Genomic DNA, 27,647 nt, shown 5'->3' with positions numbered 1-27,647 from the left:
CCCATGTGACAAATACAATTTGATTTGAAGCCCTAATTACGAGTTAGAAACCTTGGTAATTCAGGTGAACTATAAAACATGTCTGTTGCGTAGATTGGTGACTAGTGGTAAAACTACAATCGCCATGACAAAGACCTTTACTTTACTGCTATCTTGTGGTGTTGCATAGTCATTACAAAGAAGAGTCCACTCAAGGGCATTGTTGCCAATTCCATAATTTATTAGTTAGAATGCTTACTGCTAAGAAATAAGTCTGTATCTGGAACATTATTTTGTGGTATTTAAATTTGTCGCAAATGGCTTCCAGTGAATCCCTCTAAATAAGAGATCCATGATCATGGGAGCCCAACCTGCAGCTTGCCATGGCTGGGTCACATCTACAGTCAGAAGTTTACATACACCTTAGTCAAATACATTTAAACACAGTTTTTCACAATTCCTGACATTTAATCCTAGTAAAAATTCCCTGTCTTAGGTCAGTTAGGATCACCACTTTATTTGAAGGATGTGAAATGTCAGAATAATAACAGAGAATTATTTATTTCAGCTTTTATTTTTTTCATCACATTCCCAGTGGGTCAGAAGTTTACATACACTTAATTAGTATTTGGTAGCATTGCCTTTAAATTATTTAACTTGGGTCAAACGTTTCAGGTAGCCTTCCACAAGCTTCCCACAATAAGTTGGGTGAATTGTGGCCCATTCCTGACAGAGCTGATGTAATTGAGTCAGGTTTGTAGGCCTCCTTGCTCGTTAACGCTTTTTCAGTTCTGCCCACAAATTTTCTATAGGACTGAGGTCAGGGCTTTGTGATGGCCACTCCAATTCCTTGACTTTGTTGTCCTTAAGCCATTTTGCCACAACTTTGGAAGTATGCTTGGGGTCATTGTTCATTTGGAAGACCCATTTGCGACCAAGCTTTAACTTCCTGACTGATGTCTTAAGATGTTGCTTCAATATATCCACATAATTTTCATGATGCCATCAATTTTATGAAGTGCACCAGTCCCTCCTGCAGCAAAGAACCCCACAACATGATGCTGCCAACCCCGTGCTTCACGGTTGGAATGGTGTTCTTCGGCTTGCAAACTTCCCCCTTTTTCCTCCAAATATAACGATGGTCATTATGGCCAAAGAGTTCTAATTTTGTTTAATCAGACCAGAGGACATTTCTCCAAAAAGTAAGATCTTTGTCCCCACGTGCAGTTGCAAACCGTAGTCTGGCGGTTTTGGAGCAGTGGCTTCTTCCTTGCTGAGCTGCCTTTCAGGTTATGTCGATATAGGGCTCGTTATACTGTGGATATAGATACTTTTGTGCCTGTTTCCTCCAGCATCTTCACAAGGTCCTTTGCTGTTGTTCTGGGATATAATATTCTCTAAACCTACGCCCATACATCCACACTAGCATTAGGATTTTCTCCTGAAGTCTCACCACAGTTTATTACCACTCAACTGACAGTTCCAGTCCCCCCCAGATACGGGAAACCTGGAGGGGCTCTCCCTGTCCTATCTTATCTCCCCAGAGTTACAGCCGGGTCGGTTCAAACATAGTTTAATGATCCACTTTGTTTTCTTTAGGCACACACATACATTCCTCTCTTCCCAGGTACATGCTACATAACCTCTTTCTTATGAACTAACATTATTTATCATGACAGAAAAACAGGGTAGAATTCAGTTAGTTATAGTTCTACGTTAAATGTATACATCATTTAGTCATTTTTCATAAAATTCATAACAACTACCCTCTGTAGTGCCTTGTGGTCGGAGGCTGAGCAGTTGCCATACCAGGCAGTGATGCAACCCATCAGGATGCTCTCGATGGTGCAGCTGTAGAACCTTTTGACGATCTGAGGACCCATGCCAAAGCTTTTCAGTCTGCTTAGGGGGAATAGGTTTTGTCGTGCCCTCTTCTACTGTCTTGGTGTGCTTGGACCATGATAGTTTGTTGGTGATGTGGACGCCAAGGAACTTGAAGATTTCAACCTGCTCAGTCCTTCTCCTGTAGTCCACAATCATCTCCTCTGTCTTGATCACGTTGAGGGAGAGGTTGTTGTCCTTGCACCACACGTTCAGGTCTCTGACCTCCTCCCTATAGGCTGTCTTGTCGGTGATCAGGCCTACCACTGTTGTGTCATCGGCAAATTTAATGATGGTGTTGGAGTCGTGCCTGGCCGTGCAGTAATGAGTGAACAGGGAATACAGGAGCACGCACACCTGAGGGACCCCCGTGTTGAGGATCAGCGTGGCGGATGTGTTGTTACCTACCCTTACCACCTGGGGGCGGCCCGTCAGGAAGTCCAGGATCAAGTTGCAGAGGGACGTGTTTAGTCCCAGGGTCCTTAGCTTAGTGATGAGCTTTGAGGGCACTATGGTGTTGAACGCTGAGCTGTAGTCAATGAATAGCATTTTCACATAGGTGTTACTTTTGTCCAGGTGTGAAAGGGCAGTGTGGAGTGCAATAGAGATTGCATCATCTGTGGATCTGTTGGGCGGTATGCAAATAGGAGTGGATCTAGGGTTTCTGGGATAATGGTGTTGATGTCAGCCATGACCAGCCTTTCAAAGCATTTCATGGCTACAGACGTGAGTGCTACGGGTCGGTAGTCATTTAGGCAGGTTACCTTCTTGTTCTTGGGCACAGGGACTATGGTGGTCTGCTTGAAACATGTTGGTATTACAGACTCAGACAGGGAGAGGTTGAAAATGTCAGTGAAGACATGTACTGACATGGACGTGTACTGCGAATGCATGCTCGCAGTACACGTCCTGGTAATCCGTCTGGCCCTGCGGCCTTGTGAATGTTGACCTGTTTAAAGGTCTTATTCACATCGGCTGCGGAGAGCGTGATCGCACAGTCGTCCGAAACAGCTGACGCTCTCATGCATGTTTCAGTGTTATTTGCCTCAAAGCGAGCATAGAAATTATTTAGCTCGTCTGGTAGGCTCGTGTCACTGGGCAGCTCTCAGCTGTGCTTCCCTTTGTAGTCTGTAATAGTTTGCAAGCCCTGTCACATCCGACGAGCATCAGAGCCGGTGTAGTACGATTCGATCTTAGTCCTGTATTGAAGCTTTGCCTGTTTGATGGTTTGTTGGAGGGCATAGCAGGATTTCTTATAAGCTTCCGGGTTAGAGTCCCACTCCTTGAAAGCGGTAGCTCTGCCCTTTAGCTCAGTGCGGATGTTGCCTGTAATCCAGGGCTTCTGGTTGGGTTATGTACGTACAGTTACTGTGGGGACGACATCATCAATGCACTTATTGATAAAGCCAGAGACTGATGTGGTGTACTCCTCAATGCCATCGGAAGAATCCCAGAACATATTCCAGTCTGTGCTAGCAAAACAGTCCTGTAGTTTAGCATCTCCTTCATCTGACCAATTTTATTGACCAAGTTTTTGCTTATAAGCAGGAATCAGGAGAATAGTATTATGGTCAGATTTGCCAAATGGAGGGTGGGGGAGCGCTTTGTACGAGTCTGTGTGTGTGGAGTAAAGGTGGTCTAGAATTGTTTTCCCCCTCTGGTTGCACATTTAACATGCTGATAGAAATTAGGTTTCCCTGCATTAAAGTCCCCTGCCTCTAGGAGCGCCGCCTCTGGATGAGCGTTTTCCTGTTTGCTTATGGCGGTATACAGCTCATTGAGTGCGGTCTTAATGGTCTGTGGTCTTAATCGGTCTGTGGTGGTATGTAGACAGCTACGAAAAATACAGATGAAAACTCTCTAGGTAGATATAGTATCTCATGATAAGCTGTAGACCACACTACCTCAGGTGAGAAAAACCTTGAGACTTCCTTAGATATCGTGCACCAGCTGTTGTTTACAAATATACATAGACCGCCACCCCTTGTCTTATCAGAGGCTGCTGTTCTATCCTGCCGATACAGTGTATAACCTGCCAGCTGTATGTTATTAATGTCGTTGTTCAGCTACGACTTGGTGAAACATAAGATATTACAGTTTTTAATGTCCTGTTGGTAGGATATACGTGCTTTTAGTTCGTCCCATTTATTTTCCAGTGATTGTACATTGCCTAACAGTACGGATGGCAAAGGCAGATTAGTCACTCGTCACCTGATCCTCCCAAGGCACCCTGATCTCCTTCCGTGAAATCTGTCTCTTTCTCCTGTGAATGACGGGGATGAGGGCCTGTTCGGGTGTCTGTAGTAAATCCCTCCCGTCCGACTCATTAATGAAAAATTATTTGTCCAATTCAAGTTGAGTAATCGCTGTTCTGATGTCCAGAAGCTCTTTTCGGTTATAAGAGATGGTAGCAGCAACATAATGTACAAAATAAGTTACAAACAATGCGAGAAAACAAACAAAATAGCACGGTTGGTTAAAACTTCTTCGGGATCGGTGTCCCGTCCACAGGACGGTTGAGCTGACGTAGGCTAATGTGATTAGCATTAGGTTGTAAGTAACAAGAACATTTCCCAGGACATAGACATATCTGATATTGGCAGAAAGCTTAAACTCTTGTTAATCTAACTGCACTGTCCAATTTACAGTAGCTATTACAGTGTAAGAATACCATGCTATTGTTTTGAGGGGAGTGCACAATTTTGAACATAAAGTTATTAATAAACAAATTAGACACATTTGAGCAGTCTTGATACAACATTTTGAACAAAAATGCAATGGTTCGTTGGATCAGTCTAAAACGTTGCACATACACTGCTGCCACCTGGTGGCCAAAATCTAAATTGCACCTGGGCTGGAATAATACATTATGGCCTTTCTTTTGCATTTCAAAGTTGATGGTACAAAAAAAAAAAAAATTTTTTTTTTTCTTCTTTGTATTATCTTTTACCAGATCTTATTGTGTTATATTCTCCTACATTCCTTTCACATTTCGACAAACTTCAAAGTGTTTCCTTTCAAATGGTACCAAGAATATGCTTGCTTCAGGGACTGAGCTACAGGCAGTTAAATTTGGGTAATGAATTTTAGGCGAAAATTGAAAAAAAAGGGTGGATCCTTTTTAAGAGCCAATAAAACGGCAGCCATCCTCTCCGGCACCATTGCGATTGATTAGTCTATCTCCAAGGCATTCCTAGTCGATCACCAAACATTTATTTAAAAAAAACAACAACGATAAAGCTTTATTACCATTTTTCCCCCCATTTGTTTCGTACTGTTGGTGGTATGTGCACTTGATTCAGCAGCCATAGCGCCGGGAAGGCAAAGTGTTCTCATTTTGAACAACTACATGTGTCTGAATGTAGAACTCCTACCCGGCAGGCCCAGAGGGTAAATCAAGTGCACCTATAGACATACCGCTGGCCAATCAGATAGCTCAGATCACTGCAGTTTCCTCGAGCCATAGGCTGTAAAAAGAAGAGCACAGCAAAGTTTATACTGTTAGATTTCAAAACGTTTAAAACGATGACTAGAGAGACTCAACAAATACAGCAAAGAGCTGCTGTTTTTATGAGTAAGTTCATTTTTAAGTTGTTATTCAGCACTATCAACACTTTGTTCAACACTTTTTTATAAGCCATAAAATGTGTGTTCTCCTTACTTCCATTGACATGACAAGCAGCACTGCAGCTCCAATGAATGAGTAGCAAAGTGTTTCAATAAGCTTGTGATGTTGTTAGCTTTTTTAATATTGAGGAATATTTAACTTTTTATGGTCATAGGAATAACAACATGAATTCATGCATGAGGCAGAAATAATATAGTGCGACTTAAGTTTCACCATCAGCTGGAAGACTGAGGGAGGGAGGGAGGGAGGGAGAGAGGAGGGACGGTTAGTCGAGTGAGAGGCAGCCTCACCGCTGCTCCCTTCCTCCCCCTCAGACTGACCATTAGATGCAGGCCATCAGTCCAGTAAAATGATTATGCTCACTCTGCTGTGCAAATGATCTATTACCAGTTTGATCATATACCTCAAATTTGGAAATATAATTTCAAAATGGTCTGAGAAGAACAACATTGGCAGGGCAATTCAAGCATAGCCAATATGCAGTGATAATGTATTGGGACTATAGCCTACTGCACAAACTTCATTGCTACAGCTGTTTTTAATAGGTAAATGTTGCATAGACTGAAGTTTTTTAAGTCGTGTTTTTTTAATTTATCCGAGTGGTAGATCTTGGCTTGCGTTTTGACTCAGGATGTGAACTTGACCCAGAAAAGGTTGGTGACCATTGTGCTAGAGAGTCGGTCCCATCAGGACCAAGGCTCTGCATGCTGTGGGGACCCGGCCTGCATATGATATACCTCTGTCTCTTGGGCGATGCTGCGCTCCACCTCTTCGGTAGGGCTGAGTGTCTGTTCCTCCACTCCTGAGCAGGTACAGCGTGAGTCTGGGCCTGATTTCTTGGCTTAACAGTTGGGGCCCTGGGACGGGAGTAATGGTTTGCTGGCTGATGCATTCTATGCTTTGCAATGAGGCGCTGAAGCTCCATCTGTGCTTCTCTGTCCTCATTAGACACTTGGATGTGGGCCGCTGCCGGGCCAAATGTCTGGCCTGGTGAAATGACATGGGTACACCTAGGAGTAGAACCTTCTCTTTGTCAGGGAGTTTGGACTGCGCTAACCGTTGGTGGTGCCGTGATGTCCTTCTCCCATCGCTCTCTAGCGACTCCTTGCACGCTGACTTCGGTTGCCAGCTGTATGGTGTTTCCTCTGACACATTGGTGCAGCTGGCTTCCGGGTTAAGCGAGCAGTGTGACAAGAAGCAGTGCGGCTTGGTGGGGTCGTGTTTCAGCGATGGGTCAAGACTGTAACTACCAATTGGAGATCACGAAAAAGGGGTAAAAAGTAAATTTAAAAAAATAATAACCACTGTAGCACATGCTGCCACTGTTTTGAACAGATTACATTATACTATTTAGAAAGAGCTGCCAGCTCAAGTCACAAACACACCAGGGAGAACGCAACAAGCATGCAGATGCAATAAGTGAAAACACATGATCTAGCTGGGGATAGCTAGCTAACCTAATGTCACAAAGCATGATGCGCTAGCTGATTTGATTTTCATTCTGAAATATAATTACTTCATATTTCTGAGTTAGTCAGATATTAGTTTAGAAAGACCTGAAATTGGCATGGGAGCTAACTAGCTAATTTTGAGAAACATTGAGAAATAGCTTGGTAGATTTTTTTGTGTCAAATGAACCAGTTATCAAAGGTAGATAACTGGTTCATTTGACACAAAAAAAATCTACCAAACTATTTCTTAATGTTTCTCAAAATTACTGTAGCTGGCTAATTTGATCATGCTTTGTGATAGACCTGATTTTATGCTTTTAGTCCACACAACATGTCACCCTGTCACCTACAGTAGAACCTGATGAACAACATGGGGGAAACAATCAAATTGGCCATGCTTTTTTGTCCTACCAAACCCGCAATGAGAAGGTTCTAGCTAGTGTATCCCTCTGTCTTTCGACTCTTGTTGGATGTAGTTGTCTGGTTTATCAGGTCCCAAGCTCCCATGCCTGTTATAAATAAATATTCATGTTCATTACAATTTGCTTTTTGCTTTAGCGCCATCTGTACCTGATAGAGCTAGTCTCACGTGCAGAAATAAGTCGTCTGGCGTGAGAGTCTTGGGAGGGAGACTAGAGCAGACCCAGAAGTTCTGACTGAACGGATGCACATTTGAGCGCCCCAGCACGGTCCATTTACTTTGTGACGTTATATTTTATGCTATGAAATCCTGTGATTTCATTGGGGCAGTTCCCCTTCATAGCAAACAGCTGGAAATACAATCCAAACAATGTTCGCACGGCCTATGCGCCCACGGAGGCAGAGCACTTTAACAAGTGCCTGGTTAAATAAAAAACAAGTGACATCAATAAGGGATCATAGCTTTCACCTGGTCAGTCTGTCATGGAAAGAGCCAGTGTTCTTAATGTTTTGTATACTCAGTGTGTGTGTGTGTGTGTGTGTATATATTTGGGCGGGCTGCCGCTGGTTATGAGGTTTGCCATGGTTCCAGAGGGGATGTTTATTTTTTAAATTGAACCTTTATTTAACTAGGCAAGTCAGTTAAGAACAAATTCTTATTCACAATGACGGCCTACCCCGGCCAAACCCGGACGACGCTGGGCCAATTGTGCGCCGCCCTATGGGACTCACAATCACAGCCAGAGGTGATGCAGCCTGGATTCAAACCAGGGATTGCAGTGATGCCTCTTGCACTGAGATACAGTGCCTTAGACCACTGCTTCACTCAGAAGCCCCGAGAGCTGGCTCCATCCCAAACACCTCTGCAACCATCTTCTGGAGCTCTGTATACATGTAACGGATGTGAAATGGCTAGCTAGTTAGCGGGTACGCGCTAGTAGCGTTTCAATCAGTTACGTCACTTGCTCTGAAAACCTAGATATAGTGTTGCCCCTTGCTCTGCAAGGGCCGTGGCCTTTGTGGAGTGATGGGTAACGATGCTTCGTGGGCGACCGTTGTTGATGTGTGCAGAGGGTCCCTGGTTCGCGCCCGTGTCGGGGCGAGGGGACGGTTTAAAGTTATACTGTTACATTGATGCTGTTGACCCGGATCACTGGTTGCTGCGGAAAAGGAGGAGGTTGAAAGGGGGGTGAGTGTAACGGATGTGAAATGGCTAGCTAGTTAGCGGGTACGCGCTAGTAGCGTTTCAGTCAGTTACGTCACTTGCTCTGAAAACCTAGATATAGTGTTGCCCCTTGCTCTGCAAGGGCCGCGGCTTTTGTGGAGCGATGGGTAACGATGCTTCGTGGGTGTCAGTTGTTGATGTGTGCAGAAGGTCACTGGTTCGCGCCCGTGTCGGGGCGAGGGGACGGTTTAAAGTTATACTGTTACATACACACACACACAATTTAACAAATTAAATCAGGTCCATAAAAATGGAAAGGATGCATCTTAAAATAATTCAAACAGGGCCATGTCAGTGCAATCAGATCACAGTTTCACATTAATGTATTATGCAGTGTGTGCGTCTCATGCACTTCACTGCAGAATGTTTATTAGACTGTTTCACATACTTGTATTATTGTTCGGCCAGAGCTTTGATCAGTGAAAGATCATATAAGACATGTAAAATAATTTGATCATAATGATGAGCACTTTCTTAAAAGTCAGATCTTCATAAGTGATTGTTATGCAACTCCATATGCTTGCTAAAACTCACCCATCATCTAATCTACTCCGATGACTGGCAGGCCTGAGTATTGGAAAGGGATCAGAAATAGCCAGTAGGTGGCGCCACAGACTATGCATTTCACTACACAAGCCCACAACACAAAGAGTTTATTGCCATGATTCAACTTCTCTTCAATGCAAGTCAAGACTGGAAAAACATCTATGCCATAGCTACTTTATTCCCAAAGCAGTTGACATCTCATTCTGTCGTGTGGTTAGATGTGAGTATATATTTGATACTGGTCATCAAGTTGTTGCTATCGTGTGGTTAGATGTGAGTATATATTTGATACTGGTCATCAAGTTGTTGCTATATGGAAGTAACGATTTGCCTTTCTAGCTGAGAGGAGGGTTTTCCGGTCAAAGTTTCCATTGTGAGTCGGAAGTGGTGCACCACTAAAGCCAAAGGCTTTTAAACTCGTCAACAACAATAATAGCGACAGTGATAAGTAGCTAATGAGAGAACGCATTAATTCAATCTTTAACATCGAGCAAGATACCTCGATATTACCACCGCGTGACTAGACTGACAGGTAGCTGCTAGCATCAGATGCTAAGCTAGCTATTTCTTGTAGCTAACGTTAGCTGTCTGGAGCCGGAGAGGTGGACTTGTCTAGTTTTACTGGTGATAGATTCGCTTAAACCCCTTTTCTCTTTGCTGTTGTGGAGGCATTGGATTTCGTTATTCAATAGTTCTGCGTTGGACAATTTTCAGGTGAGCGCCCACTGCGTAGTTAACTAGCCTAGATACCGAGCAAATATGTCCACATTGGCACAATGACAATATGGGCCCAATGCGGGCTAAAATATTGGCCACATGTAGGCTTCCCACATTGGGCCGATGTGCCTTTGCTCATCTGCTCCACATTTGCCCCAAAGACATTGGCTCAGTGTGGGGGTGAGGGTAGCCCTCACTTTGCCTAGAAAATGTGTCCACATTGGCAGGATGTGGTCCCAATGCGGGTTAAACCCATGTAGGCTACCCACATTGAGCCGGTGCGCCTTTGCTCATAGGCTCCACATTTGCCCCAAGGGCAGCCCTCACTTTTCCTGAAATGAGCCCACCCTTTTGGATCGGCTGCCTGTTACATTGTATCAGAAAGACAACAATGTTGTTGTTGTTTTATATATATATATATATATATATATATCATTACCAGAGAAACTTAGTTGTCATATGTCTCATGCACTTATTTAACTTTATTTAACTTATTTAACTTTTTTTACGGTCTTCGTCATTGACAATGTACAAGTTAATATATATATATTTTTTTTAATTCACTAGTAAAATTGTACAAAAATAACCATAGAACTATAAGGTTCTATCTGATAAAATATGATTCCTAGTTAATTGTCTTTAAAGTTCCAAACACTCATTGGTTTGAATGGTGTCTGCAATTTTTTTTTTTTTACTTTAACATATTTGCAAACCACACCACTAACTATTCTAATGAGCCCCCACCTCTACATTTTTGAAGAAGCTGGGCTTGGTTTGGGCTAACCTGTGTTGGACTGGTGTGGGAAAGCCATGTTGGGCTTGTTGTGGGTTAGCCCGTGTTGGGCTTGTTGTGGGTTAGCCCGTGTTGGGCTTGTTGTGGGTTAGCCCGTGTTGGGCTTGTTGTGGGTTAGCCCGTGTTGGGCTTGTTGTGGGTTAGCCCGTGTTGGGCTTGTTGTGGGTTAGCCCGTGCCCACCAAATATTTACATGGGGTCGTGTTTGCTGGGTAAATATTGTATTGTTGTCAAAGGGTATTGTGTAACATAAGCTGTTAGCTATCAGCCATATGAGCCAATGACAGCTGTCGTGACATCTGTGGTTAGCCAAATCCACAGTTGGCGTAATAGCTATCTAATCATACACATTGACCTTGATATCGACATGTTAACAGCTATTGGGCCAAACGAGAGTATATCTTCATCATGTTGCACCATACAGCTACATGCATAGCTACCTAAATAGTTAGCTAGTTTGTATTCATGTCATGAATGATCTGCATCATATCATGAATGATCTACATCAAGCCATGGTGAGTTTGCATACAATGATTGATGAATAGTTGCTAGGCCTATTTGTAGCAATGTGCTTGGACTAATGACAATCTCTTTCCCTTCTTCTCTTTCAGCACTCTTCCTAGCTGTGTGCTGAAATGGAAAAACCATCCCATTTGTTTTCAAGGATTTAGCGGAACGGGTAAGTTCACAATTCTCGTTCAACATCCAGTCCGTCACTCATCTCTTGTTGTCACAATATAGCTTAGCTAGATCTCCATTTACCTTCCATTGATGACTGTAACTTATAGATTTATCCTGTCATACATCATCACTGTGCATTTGTCCTCTGTGACAAGCTGATGACAAATGAGTGGGGTTGCTAACAATCAAGTGTAGCTGTTTTTCACTTCTAAGATGCAAAACCCACATTACAGCCAGGTGGGAGGTTGCCTGCTGTGTTGCTTTGTGAACGTGTTCAGCGCACATCTGCACAGACTCGTGTAGGCGTGCAGTGGGAGGAATGCCAGAGAACTCACTGTCCCTCCCCATGCTATTATGTCAGCACAATGCACTACATGTTTCAACACCCTCATACAGGAGAGGTGCTGGGAAGGAATTAAAAACAACCATCAGGTGGATGTTGGCATGCCTGCAATCTGCAGATTATCCAGGTCATCATTATTTTTGTGATAATGTATAATATGAAAACCTGATATTGTTGTTTGGGTGGTATCAAATATAAGATCTTTTTGCTCCTGTGACAACTTGGTTGCTCAAGGATTGTCATCAACTACATTGTGACATTGCCTTCACCTCCAAAATGTGACTATGTTCTAATAATGCATTGTTATTATGACAACTCCATATTCATTGTTATAAATGAAAAGATTTATCTTCCGCTGGAAACGTATTGAAATCATAGAAATATATAGATCATATTTACATTTAAGTCATTTAGCAGACGCTCTTATCCAGAGCATACATTTTCTTGTACTGGTCCCCCGTGGGGATCGAACCCACAACCCTGCCATTACAACTGCCATGCTCTACCAACTGAGCCACATGGGACAAGAATATACATTCCCATTCAAGTTGACATTTGATGGTGGGTGGACAAGCGGCCATCTTTCTGGAAGTATTTGGAAGTTAAAGTTAATAAAAAGTAAATTTAATTGGTTTAGCAGCTTAATTGCACTGTTCTGAAGGGATAGGTCCATTCTATAAATTATATTTCTATGATTGAAATGACGCCTACCCTGTATTCAAGAGTATGTGACGTCTCAACCGATGATGGGCACAAATCAAATCAAGCTTTATTTATACAGCACATTTCAGACATGGAATGCAACACAATGTGCTTCACAGGAAAAAAAAGAAAGAAAAAAAAACTATGAAAATAAAAACTGAAATATTTACTACACAACAAACATAAGTGGATAAATAACAAAAACTGAACGACTAGAAAGCACCCTAAGGAAAAGCAAAGGTGTGGTTTAAAAAAATATTTATTTTAATATGTCCACAGTTTTGGCCCCCCTCGGGTTCTCTGGAAGGCTATTCCAGAGGCTGGGGGCATAATAACTAAAGGCTGCCTTCATGCCTCTTTGTCCTAGGCTTTGGGATAGTTAAAAGACCAGTGCCAGAGGACCTGAGGGACCTACTGGGTACATAACTTAAAAGTATGTCTGACATGTATTGGGGTGCACAATTGTGGAGTGATTTATAAACCAATAGAAGAATCTTAAAATGAATTCTAAAACTCATAGGCAGCCAGTGCAGAGACCTTAAAACCGGTGTCGTGTGTTCTCCGTCTGGTCTTGGTCATTACCCGTGCTGCTGCATTCTGTATGTTTTGCAGTTGACCAATGGCTTTCCTGGGTAGACCAGACAGGAAAGCATTACAGTAGTCAAGCCTGCTTGTAATAAAAGCATGGATGAGTCTCTGTATCTGCCTGAGAGAAAAACGACCGCACCGTTGCAATATTCCTCAGGTAGTAAAAAGCTATGTTGGTCACATTCCTAATGTGTGATTCGAGTTCAGAATCCAAACTAACACCTAAGTATTATTCTTGTTTTTAGTTGTAATTTTTTAAATTTATTATCATTGGTGCGGCTGGCTTCCGGGTTAAGCGGGTGGGTGTTAAGGAGTGCGGTTTGGCGGGTCATGTTTCGGAGGACGCATGAATCAATCTTCGCCTCTCCCCAATTTAAACCCAACATGTAAAGTGTTGGTCCCATGTTTCATGAGCTGAAATAAAGGATCCCAGAAATGTTCCATACGCACAAAAAGCTTATTTCGCTCAAATTTTGTGCTCAAATTTGTTTACATCCCTGTTTGTGAGCATTTCTCCTTTGACAAGATAATCCATCCACCTGACAGGTGTGGCATATCAAGAAGCTGATTAAACAGCGTGATCATTACACAGGTGCACCTTGTGCTGGGGACAATAAAAGGCCACTAAAATGTGCAGTTTTGTCACAACACAATACCACAGATGTCTCAAGTTTTAAGGGAGCGTGCAATTGGCATGCTAACTGCAGAAATGTCCAACAACTGAATGTTAATTTCTCTGCATATGCTGCCTCTGTCATTTTAGAGAATTTGACAGTACGTCCGGGGGGTTTTAAGGAGTATTTCTGTCTAATGAAGCCCTTTTGTGGGAGAAGAACCTCATTTTGATTGCCTGGGCCTTGCTCCAGTCATGTGAAATCCATAGATTAGGGCCCAATGAATTTATTAATTTATTCTATTGATTTCCTTCTATGAACTGTAACTGAGTAAAGTCTTTATTGGTGCATTTTGCGTTTTGTATTTTTGTTCAGTATAGTTCTCAAGGGCAATAGTTCAGAGAAATCAGTAAATGAAGTGGGGCAGTGCTTTGGTGGCCTATACAGGGTTATGATGCTCAAGACCTAAAGTCGACAAACAAAATGTCCTTACAGCTGAGAGCATTAGTAAAAACACAAACACCTCAGATGATGTAAAATAGGTTCTAAAGCTATAACATTTGTGAATATTTTTTAATTAATTAATCAGAATACTTTCACAACCGTGTTTGTAAGCTTTGAAATAATAACATTCCACAGTTTCTCTTTCTCAGTGATGAAGATGGGTCAAATAGGAGCACCGCTATTTCGTTTCTGACCTTTCTGACCACTAGTGCTGACCGTTTAGTGCTTTTGGATGTCGTTTCAATTATTTAAAAAAAAATAGTAACGGTTTTCCATTTTCCATATTTTTTTCCATTTAAATGCACTATGCATTATGTGGGTTGAATGCTGTAACAATACAGACTAACAAAAGTCCCACAATGGTAGACTGCCCATTCACTGCTTATCACTTATTAACCATAATTTTTTCTAGGGCTGTCCCCGACTAAAAGAAAATCTTGGTTGACCGAAAGTCGTCTGTTCTTTGATTGGTCGAAATGTTTTATCTTATTTTTCCATATACAGTACCAGTCAAAAGTTTGTACATATATGTTAGCCTGTTGGAAACTACAACTCCCTACTACATCGCACAGTTCGGGAGTGATTTGATTTATCTCTAGGGAAACTGCAGTGAGAAAATGCGCATTGAACTCACAGAAAATGTTTGGTTAATTGCTCAGCACTACAGAACACTTCTACCATAGGCAAACATGTATGGAAGGTTTCGTTCAAATCTAAAGGAATGCATTCAGAAAGTGATTGAATTAAAATAGAACGACCCTGAGTTCTACTGCTGCATTATGACATCATCCACACTCGAGAATTTAGTTCTTTACTTGCATTGAATTGTAGGGCAAGGACAATACCGGTATCGCAATATTTTTTTCCATTGCAAATATGAAAACACGAAGCTTGATGTATGTAAAATATTGTGTGCTATGGCTTGGACATTTAAAAAAAATATGACTCTGGATGACAACATTAATAATATTTTATAACATTTCTAGAGCTCTTTTCATAACAGTCTCAAAGCGCTTCAAAAGCAAAAAACAAACAAACAATATATCCTCATGTGTAGCCTAGCTACGGTTAGGTCAACCAATAGAGGCGAAGTCTGAGTGCATGCATCCTCCAAAGATGGAGAGGGACCGTTCATGGCTTGATCAGAGGAAGGTTGATCAGGGAGATGGTTGATGAAGAGTGTTGACGATCATGAAGAGGGCTACTCTGGGAACCAGCCTGAGTCATGTAGCTACTGGACTTCTTCTTCACAATGTATGGCATCCACTTGGGTGATGCTTCAGCAACTCTGGGCGCCAGAAAGCTCACCACTACAAGGCCTCTGCCTCAACACTGCATTCCTTTACTCCATTCCTCTCAAGCAAGCTTCAGCTTCAATAGATGTTTTCAAAAGATCAGGCACCAGCAGCCAGGTGAAACAAAAAAGCTACAGTGTAACGATACTAACGATTAGTATCACGATACTAGTATCGACCCGGCCCTATTGCATTGTGATCTAACAAAGTGGATATTTGTCAAATCGGTCATGATTTCTGTATTGTAACAGGCCAACAATGTGGTTACTTAAGTCTGATTTGAATATATTTGTCTGTTTTCGTGCATAACATGTAGATGTTTTCCCTTTTCAGGTTTAGAAGAAGTGACTGCTAAATACTAACTCCTGTTTGTATAAGCTGGTTAGCGTAGCTAGCATACAGAATTCGGTAGTGGTAGTCAGTCATTTTTTAATGAACTGTAATACATATGATTGGTAACGATAACATGAACATGTGTTGGGGTTGACAACCTACCAATATTGTACTCAGATTTCTTAGATCAACAGTGTGAAATACACATTTAAACAATAGTCTAAATGTAGGCACATTTTTCTGGGGGCAAATAAGGAGACTCGGGATCTTTGCCCCATGTGTTTCCATGGCAATTCCATTGTTTTGGTTGAGTTTGATTGACCTCTTTTTACCAAGTCTATGTTTAGTTCTTAGTTTACATTGGGATGAATTGCTTTGTGACACACACCATGTTAGCCTAGTTGAGTTATACTACTGAATTATGACTTCACTCACACTCTACTGCATTGTGACATCACCCCCTGCACTAAAGCGTGGCCTACAATGAGTCTTTCAATGACCTGTCTTGTTCTCCCACATATCACTTTAGGGTTTTAACTTAATTCTCTCCTAAGTTGACCTGTTTCACTGACTTTTTTAAGCTTTTTCTGCCTGTCAGAGGTCTCTTCACGATAGCCTCAATTAGATCAGTGGGGAAACCACAGGGTGAGGCTGCCGCTGATGTCATGATAAGATGAGGGGAGGGGTCTACAGTTATGCAACAGGAGATTGGATGATTAGATCAGACTTAATGTGCCGTAATAAATCATAATAAAGGTCAATTACATTTTGTTGTGGTGAATTATGTGGTAATGGCTTGTGGTGTGACAGATCTGGAGGATGAAACTGAGTGTTTCTCTGTAGAAACCCTGTTGAGATTGATCAGACTATGTTTTTCGGTCCAGGTTTTTCAGTTGGGGTGTGTCGTCCGAGAGGAGACTGGACTTCCTCTGGCTGCTGGAACACTCAGAACCACAGAAATCCTCTCTGCCCGCATGAGCATTATGGTTTTTCTTGAGCCAGTGCCAGGGAATCGCTCCTTACGGTCACATCAACACTTATCTGAGAACCAGAGTACTGTATGCTGCCACACCTAGACTGTCATGGAGAGAGCGGGATAGAGGGAGACGGATAGGTATGGGAGACAGACAGATAGTAGGTTGAGATGTAGGCTAGGTAGAGTGAGACATGTTTTTTGGTCTATCAGCAATAGCCTGAGCTGAACACAGAAATGGAGAGATTGATAGTGAAAAGAATAGTGTGAGAGCAAGAATGAGAAAGGGAGAGATCCTTAGACAACACAGCCTTATTGTTGACCTGCTCTGTTGTAATGGCGTTTCCTGCTGCACTCCATGGGTAGAAAACACTCATGAAAACAAACAGAATTAAAGCTGCAAGCAGCATTGCCGGGGTTCATGACTTTAGGTCACACGGGGTGCGGGGGCTGACCTTACAAAGTTAGCATTTTCAATCGCTTGTTTTAGCGCCACCATGTGGCCAATTGGCATGGTATTGCTTGAGAGGGTGTGGCCCTTGGGCCTTTACCATGCTAAATTGCACAGTCCTGGGTCTTATCTCAGGGGAATTTGCTTTTTTTCCCACCAAAACAGCAGAAAAAGCAACATAATAATGATCTGGAACAAGTACAGTAGGACTTCAGCTGCTTCGCACCTCTGAACCCCTAATTAACTCTGCAGTGTTGACATTGCGGCAGGTAGCCTAGTGGTTAGAGCATTGGGCCATTAACTGAAAATGTTTCTGGATCAAATCCCCAAGCTGACAAGGTAAAAATCTGTCGTTCTGCCCCTGAACAAGGCAGGTAACCCACTGTTCCCCGGTAGGCCGTCATTGTAAATTTAGAATTTGTTCTTAACTGACTTGCCTTATGTAATCTCTCAAGACATCTCGTGGCCCTTTTTGGGAGCTTTTGTCTAATTTTGTCTTTAAGTATCTCTGTCCCTCTGTGTGGCCTTATCACATGTAAAATATATGAAATAGTTCAATAAGATGATTTGAAAATAAAATGACAAAGCTGTAAAACTAGCATAATAGTCGAATTTGCGGTTTGCCTTCAAAATAAAAGTATGTCATTGACAGTGATGCAAATGAATACAAATAGTAGAATTATGCCATACTTTTATTTTGAAGGTTAACCGCAAATTCTACTATTGTGGCTAATCCTTATTGTGGCTAGCTTCACATAGATGGGTCCGACCACCATTAATCAAATAAGAATAGTCATATAAATGTTTGGTTAATTGCTCAGCACTACAGAACACTTCTACCATAGGCAAACATGTATGGAAGGTTTCGTTCAAATCTAAAGGAATGCATTCAGAAAGTGATTGAATTAAAATAGAACGACCCTGAGTTCTACTGCTGCATTATGACATCATCCACACTCGAGAATTTAGTTCTTTACTTGCATTGAATTGTAGGGCAAGGACAATACCGGTATCGCAATATTTTTTTCCATTGCAAATATGAAAACACGAAGCTTGATGTATGTAAAATATTGTGTGCTATGGCTTGGACATTTAAAAAAAATATGACTCTGGATGACAACATTAATAATATTTTATAACATTTCTAGAGCTCTTTTCATAACAGTCTCAAAGCGCTTCAAAAGCAAAAAACAAACAAACAATATATCCTCATGTGTAGCCTAGCTACGGTTAGGTCAACCAATAGAGGCGAAGTCTGAGTGCATGCATCCTCCAAAGATGGAGAGGGACCGTTCATGGCTTGATCAGAGGAAGGTTGATCAGGGAGATGGTTGATGAAGAGTGTTGACGATCATGAAGAGGGCTACTCTGGGAACCAGCCTGAGTCATGTAGCTACTGGACTTCTTCTTCACAATGTATGGCATCCACTTGGGTGATGCTTCAGCAACTCTGGGCGCCAGAAAGCTCACCACTACAAGGCCTCTGCCTCAACACTGCATTCCTTTACTCCATTCCTCTCAAGCAAGCTTCAGCTTCAATAGATGTTTTCAAAAGATCAGGCACCAGCAGCCAGGTGAAACAAAAAAGCTACAGTGTAACGATACTAACGATTAGTATCGCGATACTAGTATCGACCCGGCCCTATTGCATTGTGATCTAACAAAGTGGATATTTGTCAAATCGGTCATGATTTCTGTATTGTAACAGGCCAACAATGTGGTTACTTAAGTCTGATTTGAATATATTTGTCTGTTTTCGTGCATAACATGTAGATGTTTTCCCTTTTCAGGTTTAGAAGAAGTGACTGCTAAATACTAACTCCTGTTTGTATAAGCTGGTTAGCGTAGCTAGCATACAGAATTCGGTAGTGGTAGTCAGTCATTTTTTAATGAACTGTAATACATATGATTGGTAACGATAACATGAACATGTGTTGGGGTTGACAACCTACCAATATTGTACTCAGATTTCTTAGATCAACAGTGTGAAATACACATTTAAACAATAGTCTAAATGTAGGCACATTTTTCTGGGGGCAAATAAGGAGACTCGGGATCTTTGCCCCATGTGTTTCCATGGCAATTCCATTGTTTTGGTTGAGTTTGATTGACCTCTTTTTACCAAGTCTATGTTTAGTTCTTAGTTTACATTGGGATGAATTGCTTTGTGACACACACCATGTTAGCCTAGTTGAGTTATACTACTGAATTATGACTTCACTCACACTCTACTGCATTGTGACATCACCCCCTGCACTAAAGCGTGGCCTACAATGAGTCTTTCAATGACCTGTCTTGTTCTCCCACATATCACTTTAGGGTTTTAACTTAATTCTCTCCTAAGTTGACCTGTTTCACTGACTTTTTTAAGCTTTTTCTGCCTGTCAGAGGTCTCTTCACGATAGCCTCAATTAGATCAGTGGGGAAACCACAGGGTGAGGCTGCCGCTGATGTCATGATAAGATGAGGGGAGGGGTCTACAGTTATGCAACAGGAGATTGGATGATTAGATCAGACTTAATGTGCCGTAATAAATCATAATAAAGGTCAATTACATTTTGTTGTGGTGAATTATGTGGTAATGGCTTGTGGTGTGACAGATCTGGAGGATGAAACTGAGTGTTTCTCTGTAGAAACCCTGTTGAGATTGATCAGACTATGTTTTTCGGTCCAGGTTTTTCAGTTGGGGTGTGTCGTCCGAGAGGAGACTGGACTTCCTCTGGCTGCTGGAACACTCAGAACCACAGAAATCCTCTCTGCCCGCATGAGCATTATGGTTTTTCTTGAGCCAGTGCCAGGGAATCGCTCCTTACGGTCACATCAACACTTATCTGAGAACCAGAGTACTGTATGCTGCCACACCTAGACTGTCATGGAGAGAGCGGGATAGAGGGAGACGGATAGGTATGGGAGACAGACAGATAGTAGGTTGAGATGTAGGCTAGGTAGAGTGAGACATGTTTTTTGGTCTATCAGCAATAGCCTGAGCTGAACACAGAAATGGAGAGATTGATAGTGAAAAGAATAGTGTGAGAGCAAGAATGAGAAAGGGAGAGATCCTTAGACAACACAGCCTTATTGTTGACCTGCTCTGTTGTAATGGCGTTTCCTGCTGCACTCCATGGGTAGAAAACACTCATGAAAACAAACAGAATTAAAGCTGCAAGCAGCATTGCCGGGGTTCATGACTTTAGGTCACACGGGGTGTGGGGGCTGACCTTACAAAGTTAGCATTTTCAATCGCTTGTTTTAGCGCCACCATGTGGCCAATTGGCATGGTATTGCTTGAGAGGGTGTGGCCCTTGGGCCTTTACCATGCTAAATTGCACAGTCCTGGGTCTTATCTCAGGGGAATTTGCTTTTTTTCCCACCAAAACAGCAGAAAAAGCAACATAATAATGATCTGGAACAAGTACAGTAGGACTTCAGCTGCTTCGCACCTCTGAACCCCTAATTAACTCTGCAGTGTTGACATTGCGGCAGGTAGCCTAGTGGTTAGAGCATTGGGCCATTAACTGAAAATGTTTCTGGATCAAATCCCCAAGCTGACAAGGTAAAAATCTGTCGTTCTGCCCCTGAACAAGGCAGGTAACCCACTGTTCCCCGGTAGGCCGTCATTGTAAATTTAGAATTTGTTCTTAACTGACTTGCCTTATGTAATCTCTCAAGACATCTCGTGGCCCTTTTTGGGAGCTTTTGTCTAATTTTGTCTTTAAGTATCTCTGTCCCTCTGTGTGGCCTTATCACATGTAAAATATATGAAATAGTTCAATAAGATGATTTGAAAATAAAATGACAAAGCTGTAAAACTGTATCCTAAATACAGACCATCAATTTAGTGAATACCATTGGTGGTTTAATATGAGGGTTTCTGCAATATTTTTTCAGACTTTTACCACTTTTTACATTTTAATATGTCAATATTTATTTGTTAATGTTTTGCCGTAAAACTGGTGGCAGTTGTGGAAAATGTCAATAGTTAGGGTTGCGGAGTTAATTAGGTTATTTTTCTCTTCAACCATATGTTCGATATACTAGAAACTCATGGATACAAAAAATTAACACTATATAACAATATAAAAATTATTCAGGTATAAATGACTAAAGTTATTATCCATTGCCATAGATTTTCTGTTAATTACCAAAATTACTGAAGATTCCGGTGAAGGAAAACACAAAATGCCTATTCCTCCGGATAGTTGACTTTATAATCCTTAGCCTGCAGATATGCATTCCTAAATTGTGTTCTTTCTGCGTCTGAATTCCATAGTTGCACCATTAGCGTGTTCCAGCCTCCATTAGCGTGTTCCAGCCTGTTCCAGGTTCTACCTCCCAGCCCTGAGCAACTGAGAGGGAGAGTAGGCTACATCTATCTACCCTAACCCTCTGCCACTGTGTCTGCGTCAGTGGTTAGCAAAGAACAGGCCTCAGGGGAATTGAGTGTCTAGTTTATACAGAGCTGTCAATTGAAGGACGACTTCAGATATTGAGTCACAATTCTGGTTGCAAGTTTCTATAGACCGGGTCACGATAAAGGAGTGTGTGCAACATTTGTCTTGGACAGCCACTGAGTTTTGTTCTAGCCCAGCTGTAATACACACCTGATTTAAACTAAGTGGTTTATATTGAAGTCCATTATTAGCTGATAAGCTGAATCCAGTAGGCTTGGGCGGCATCCAGATTGTCATACCTTCATACCGACCTTGTGCCATACCGGGATATTTGTAATACCGGCACTGATCACAAAACCCCACCCAGCTTTTGCAATCCAAAAGTTAGCAATGTTAACAAATAGATGTGAAATCCCATAGAGAATGCTAACTAAATGCTAATGAGTGCATTGCGAACATTTTATATAATCTCTGACCTAAACTATCTGCAAGAAGGATATCCTAGTTCATAAAGTTATCCAAGTTACTCAAAAATGCTACTCCGTTTGGCACAAAACAGATATTAGACAGCAAGCCTCTTGATCCAGGCAGGGATTCACTGCTTTTACCAAGCAAAGCGTGATTTTGGAAAAACTAACCACTTTGCTAGATTGCTAACTAGCTACGAAATTAGCAAAACAAATGCACATTTAACTTAATAGTTATAAGATGCCTAGCTGGCAAATATTTAGTTGTGAATTCCATACTGTCACCTGGCGGGTGCTGCACAACAGTGAGTCACACGGCTATGGTCTTGTAGTTGTGTGCTTGTAAACAAACACAATGTGACTGGGAACTATCGTTAAGCTTCATAATGAAAATTGTGACAAGTAAAATGAAGAACGCGTTCTTCATTACCTACTAACTTATTGCGCAAGTTGACTGCAGGTGTTTTCTTTAAAAGTAGCTACAAATATAAACATTTATTTTAAAACTTCAAAGAAATAGTTTCAATGGTATTGACTGTATTGAAAAAACATTCTGTGGCAATTTTCAAATACCCCGGTACACTGCCCAAGCCTAGAATCAAGTGTGTTATTGCAGGGGTGGAACAAAAGCCTGTGCACCATTTCTCTTGGACCGGAGTTCCCCACCCCTGTTGAAACCAAATTTTCTGCATGCGACAATTTGCAAACCAGACTGACCTTTTAATTTTTTTTTTTTTTTTTTTAAATAATTGTATACTTCACAGGTATCTCTGTCACCCTGGCGACGCTGGAGCCACAGGGTGGGGCTGAGCTAAGTCCTGGCATCATGGTGGTTGCCGTGGCACCCGGCTCCGCCTCCAGCCCACAGAGCGAAGCAGTGACCAATGAGCTTCAGGAGTTAACTCTGCAGCCCGCCTCCAACGACATGCCTGTGCGAGACAGGAAGAACGGTGAGTTGGTGTCAGACGCAAAGCGTTCCCTATTCCCCCGTATGATCCTCTTTCATCAACTATCAGACATACCATACAGTATCAAGGTAAAATAAATTAAATCTTGAATATTGTATTTTCTCTGTTACGCTGTGTGCACTGAACCGACATGCATGATTGTTGCTAATACTCCGATTTTCAGATGAGAGGAATTAAACGGTCTATAATGCACACCACCGTGTCGCTCAACTCAGTGGTGTGTAGCTGCTAGCGAAGTCATTCAAAGCCTATACTTTATCACTCCGGATGTGTGCTACTATTTTTGCCTTGTAATGTTGTTATTAAAACAATATCAGAACCCCAGTATAGAATAGTTCACCTACAGTGCATTTGGAAAGTATTCAGACCCCTTGACTTTTTCCACGTTGTTACGTTATACCCCTTTTCTAAAATGGATATCAATCTATAATGACAAAGCAAAAACAGGTTTTTAGAAATGTTTGCAAATGTAATTTTTTTTTTTTATGCTGAAATTAGAGATGCACGATATATCGGTGAACATATCAGAATTGGCTGATATTAGCTAAAAATGCCAACATCGGTATCGGCCGATGTCTAGTTTAATGCCAATGTTTAAAACCTATGTCAAAGCCACCGTGCATACTTATATAACGTAGGTACATGATGTAATGATGCCACGTAAAATTTTGCACTGCATGTGCAACACAGCATTCCTAACCTAGCCCACAATGTCTGCTGTGTGGATCGAGCAGTCATTTGAAAGAGTAAGAAATTTCAGCGAGACAACTCAAAGGCGAAATCCATTAAAAGCCAAGATAATGGAATTCATTGCCCTTGACAATCAACCGCTCTCTGTCGTTGGTGATGTTGGCTTTCACCGACTGGTCGAGCACCGGTACACACTACCAAGTGCGCTATTTTTCAAATGTTGCCCTACCGGAGTTACACAGTAATAGCGTCACTGCTATTATCTTCACGACATACATACTATGGAATGCCGTATGGGTCTTTGCGTGTCAAAAAAAGACAGTTGCACTGTCAAAGCTGCAGAAAAAAGTCTGCAAACAAGCAAACCCCGGACACGAACGATGTGTTTACAATACCACGTTGGTAATAAAGCATTATTTCTTCGACCGTAACTTCTGTGGTAGCTAGCTTTAGCTTGGTACCTAGCTAGCACCAATACAACCAGCCTGAAAACAATGACCAGTAGAAACTGCAGTCATTTTCATTATTCTTAGCAATGGAGTCCTTGTAAGTAAGTATTCGCTAGGTAGCCACTTGTTGTTCACCTATTGAAATTGAACTTCAGTTCATGAAAATAAATAGCTAGCCAGCTACTTAATCCTGTTGCCCAAAGCTAACGTTATAAGCAGCCAGCTAGCTTCATCTGGCTAGTGAGGCTCGACCGGACCGGGTTATGTGTTGTGAAGCTAGCCACAATAAGGATTAGCATAATAGTCGAATTTGCGGTTTGCCTTCAAAATAAAAGTATGTCATTGACAGTGATGCAAATGAATACAAATAGTAGAATTATGCCATACTTTTATTTTGAAGGTTAACCGCAAATTCTACTATTGTGGCTAATCCTTATTGTGGCTAGCTTCACATAGATGGGTCCGACCACCATTAATCAAATAAGAATAGTCATATAAATTAGGATTATTTTAGATGACACCTAGCTATATAGTTAGCTAGCTAACTATAGCTACTGAAACAGATTGTTGTTTTGATGCGTTTTTGGGGAAGAACATTGTTTGCATCCATGAGCTAGCTAGCTTTTTTTAATGACCAGCACTGTAGGTGCGCGAGACAACTTTACCAGCATCATAGCATACGTATCGATGAATCATTGTGACAGGAAATACGAGTGATAGTGTAATCAATATGTAAAAAAGTAATGAACACGTTAAATTATTCTGTGATGTGCAGTCATATTCAGGTCCTGATTGGTCAACAAGCTTATTTAACACGTCAAATAGTGTGTTTTTTTTTTTTTTTTTTACACGCAAAGACCCAAATGCCGTTCCATAGAAATCCTGGTTGAGAATGAAACGACTGAACAAATGAACAACGAAACAGCACAGCAAGTAAGTGAAAGAAATAGGTTTTGATTATGTTTGACTGGTAATGGGGACATGCGTAAATGCCAACAAAATAACTTTTTGGTCAGGGTGGTGTGTGTAACCTTTTATTTAAATAGGCAAGTCAGTTAAGAACAAATTGTTATTTACAATGACGGCCTAGACGACCCTGGGCCAATTGTGCGCCACCCTATGGGACTCCCAATCACGGCTGGATGTGCTACAGCCTGGATTCGAACCAGGGACTGTTACGCCTCTTGCACTGAGATGCAGTGCCTTAGACCGCTGCGTCCATGTGTGTGTGTGTTAACTATTTAACTGTACTAGAATGCTTAAAAGGCCGCTCAAATTTTAAATATTGGTATCGTTTTTTTGGGGCAAGGAAAAGATCGGATATTGGTATCGGCCAAAAATGTCATATCGGTGCGTCACTAGCTGAAATCACATTTACATAAGTATTCAGACCCTTTACTCAGTACTTTGTTGAAGCAGCGTTTACAGCCTCGAGTCTTCTTGGGTATGACTCTACAAGCTTCGCACACCTGTATTTTGGGAGTTTCTCCCATTCTTCTCTGCAGATCTTCTGAAGCTCTGTCAGGTTGGATATAGAGCGTCGCTGCACAGCTATTTTCAGGTCTCCAGAGATGTTCGATCGGGTTCAAGTCCAGGCTCTGGCTGGGCCACTCAAGGACATTGAGACTTGTCCCAAAGCCACTCCTGCGTTGTCTTGCCTGTGTGCTTAGGGTCGTTGTCCTTTTGGAAGGTGAACCTTCGCCCCGTTCTGAGGTCCTGAGGATCTCTCTGTGCTTTGCTCCCTTCATCTTTACCTTGATCCTGACTAGTCACCCGGTCCCTGCCGCTGAAAAACATCCCCACAGCATGATGCTGCCACAATGCTTCACCGTAGGGATGGTATTAGCCAGGTGAAGGGGTCTGAATTTTTTCAGAATGCTCTGTAACGAGTACTTTTGGGTGTCAGGGGAAAATGTGTGAAGTAAAAAAGTACACAATAAGTTGTCAAAAATATAAAAATCGTAAAGTACAGATACCCCAAAAAATGACTTAAGTAAAAGTACTTTAAAGTACTACTTAACTACTATACACCACTGAAAAATGTCGACCTACCGTTCGCAGTGGTCCCAGATAGGGAAATAAAGCCTGCGAGAAGAGCCCTGTGGCTTAAGGCTATTCGGCATGGGAGAATGGGAAATGTGGGGACCTAGTGTCCAAGTATACATGTGGAAAACATTTCATCACAGGTAAGACATTTAACATGTTTAGTACAGTCCGTTTGTAACTCCACTCACTACTTGTTAATGTTACGATTGCTAGCTAGCTAGCACTCAGTCACGTGGCTGCTAGCACCGTCATGAAAAGGGGCATGAGGGAAGCCCTACAATATAAAAAATAAACAATTAAGGGAAATTGTCCACAAAGCGGCACTGCGGGCTGTCTAGCTCCCACCTATCCTTTCTTTGGACAGGTGGATACATCTCATTATTGTAATTGTTTTTTGAATATTCTATGAGGGTTGTTGATGTCAACCGCCCGTAATCAGTGAAGAGAGATGCTATGCTAGTAGCCTCATGCCATGAATATCTCGAGACAACTCTGATAGTGTTTTTTCTCAAAGTTTCCAGGGTGTCCTACTTATATCAGTACACTCCTAACAACTTAAGCATTACGAAAAATAAACCTCACGTAGCAAATGAGCCATTCATTTTTTGTTGTTGACCAAAGTGGTGGTGAGAATTTTTCTGCCTGTGCTGCTGACTACCATGTTTGTCCGCTCATACAGGAGTAATTCAGGCCCTGTGTACAAATGTTTTAAAAAGTATTCTTTTACTTTATCAGGGACCCTTTATCTGCAGCACCCTCAACATCCTTAATTCCTACTGTTATGCTCATTAGTCAGAGGCTCCATGTGCAGCAACATGAAGGGGAAGATCTCCAATGCAAAATGGAATAAAAATTATGGAATAAAGTTAGATAAATGAGAAGCAGTAGGCAACAACGAGCAACCGACAGGTAGGCTGTTTAATCTGAATGGAATTGTTGTAGACAAGAACTGGGAGCATAGCAAAATAGCCTCAACTAGCCTAGCTAGCTGGCTATTTTAGCTAGCTTCTTTACATCGATTTGATGATAGATAACCTACAGTATTTACAAGTTTGTCTAAATGGCGTGAGTCAGTGGCTACTTTTTGTCTGTCTCCCATGTCACACACCGGCCCCTGCCCATCCCCCACCTTGCTAAAGCGCTCTCCCGAGTTGCTCAAGCTGCGTAGCAAGCAAGTGTCCAAGTTTAAACAAAGTTACAAAAAAACATGTATTTCTATCCTAATTTCCGAAGAAATGTCATGATATTATTCTAATAGTTTTTTTTCCACCAAATGGCCATCGCCTGCATGAAAAGCAGGAGTTCAGTATGAGGTCTGTACAGCTCTCCCAGCCATATACAGTGGCCAGTTTACATCTCCACAGGAGAGGGTTCAGAGAGATGGCGATTAGGTGGTGAGATGAGGGTGAAGGAGATGTAGAATGCAATAGAGGGGGGAGTGAAGGGTCATTGCTGATACTGAGACAGTAATACTCTTCATGATGATGGAGTTGATGTATTTATGTGTAACTGC

At 41.8% G+C, this 27,647-nt stretch overlaps 1 protein-coding gene and 1 non-coding gene across 4 annotated transcripts in view; one reads left to right on the top strand and one right to left on the bottom strand.

The window, feature by feature from the left end:
* mrtfab (myocardin related transcription factor Ab) overlaps positions 1–27,647 on the top strand; it is a 62,716-nt gene that overhangs the window by 2,346 nt on the left and 32,723 nt on the right. Inside the window, exons 1-3 of one of the 3 annotated variants that reach the window (XM_038974810.1) lie at positions 9,244–9,350; positions 11,251–11,318; positions 22,746–22,931. In XM_038974810.1, coding sequence (XP_038830738.1) covers positions 22,808–22,931 — 124 coding nt within the window. In that variant the 5' untranslated portion in view covers positions 9,244–9,350; positions 11,251–11,318; positions 22,746–22,807. Of the gene's footprint in view, positions 1–9,243; positions 9,351–9,509; positions 9,845–11,250; positions 11,319–22,745; positions 22,932–27,647 lie in introns of those variants that run through there. The other 2 variants (XM_038974808.1, XM_038974809.1) reach the window with 2 other exon arrangements.
* trnat-ugu lies at positions 12,115–12,188 on the bottom strand. Its single transcript has one exon. It is a non-coding gene; the product is annotated as a tRNA-Thr (tRNA).

The sequence above is a fragment of the Salvelinus namaycush genome, chromosome 35, assembly GCF_016432855.1.
Source record: "Salvelinus namaycush isolate Seneca chromosome 35, SaNama_1.0, whole genome shotgun sequence".
NCBI classification, from domain to species: domain Eukaryota; kingdom Metazoa; phylum Chordata; class Actinopteri; order Salmoniformes; family Salmonidae; genus Salvelinus; species Salvelinus namaycush.
Note: the sequence above shows the minus strand (reverse complement) of the source record. Positions and strands in the feature narration are given on the sequence as shown.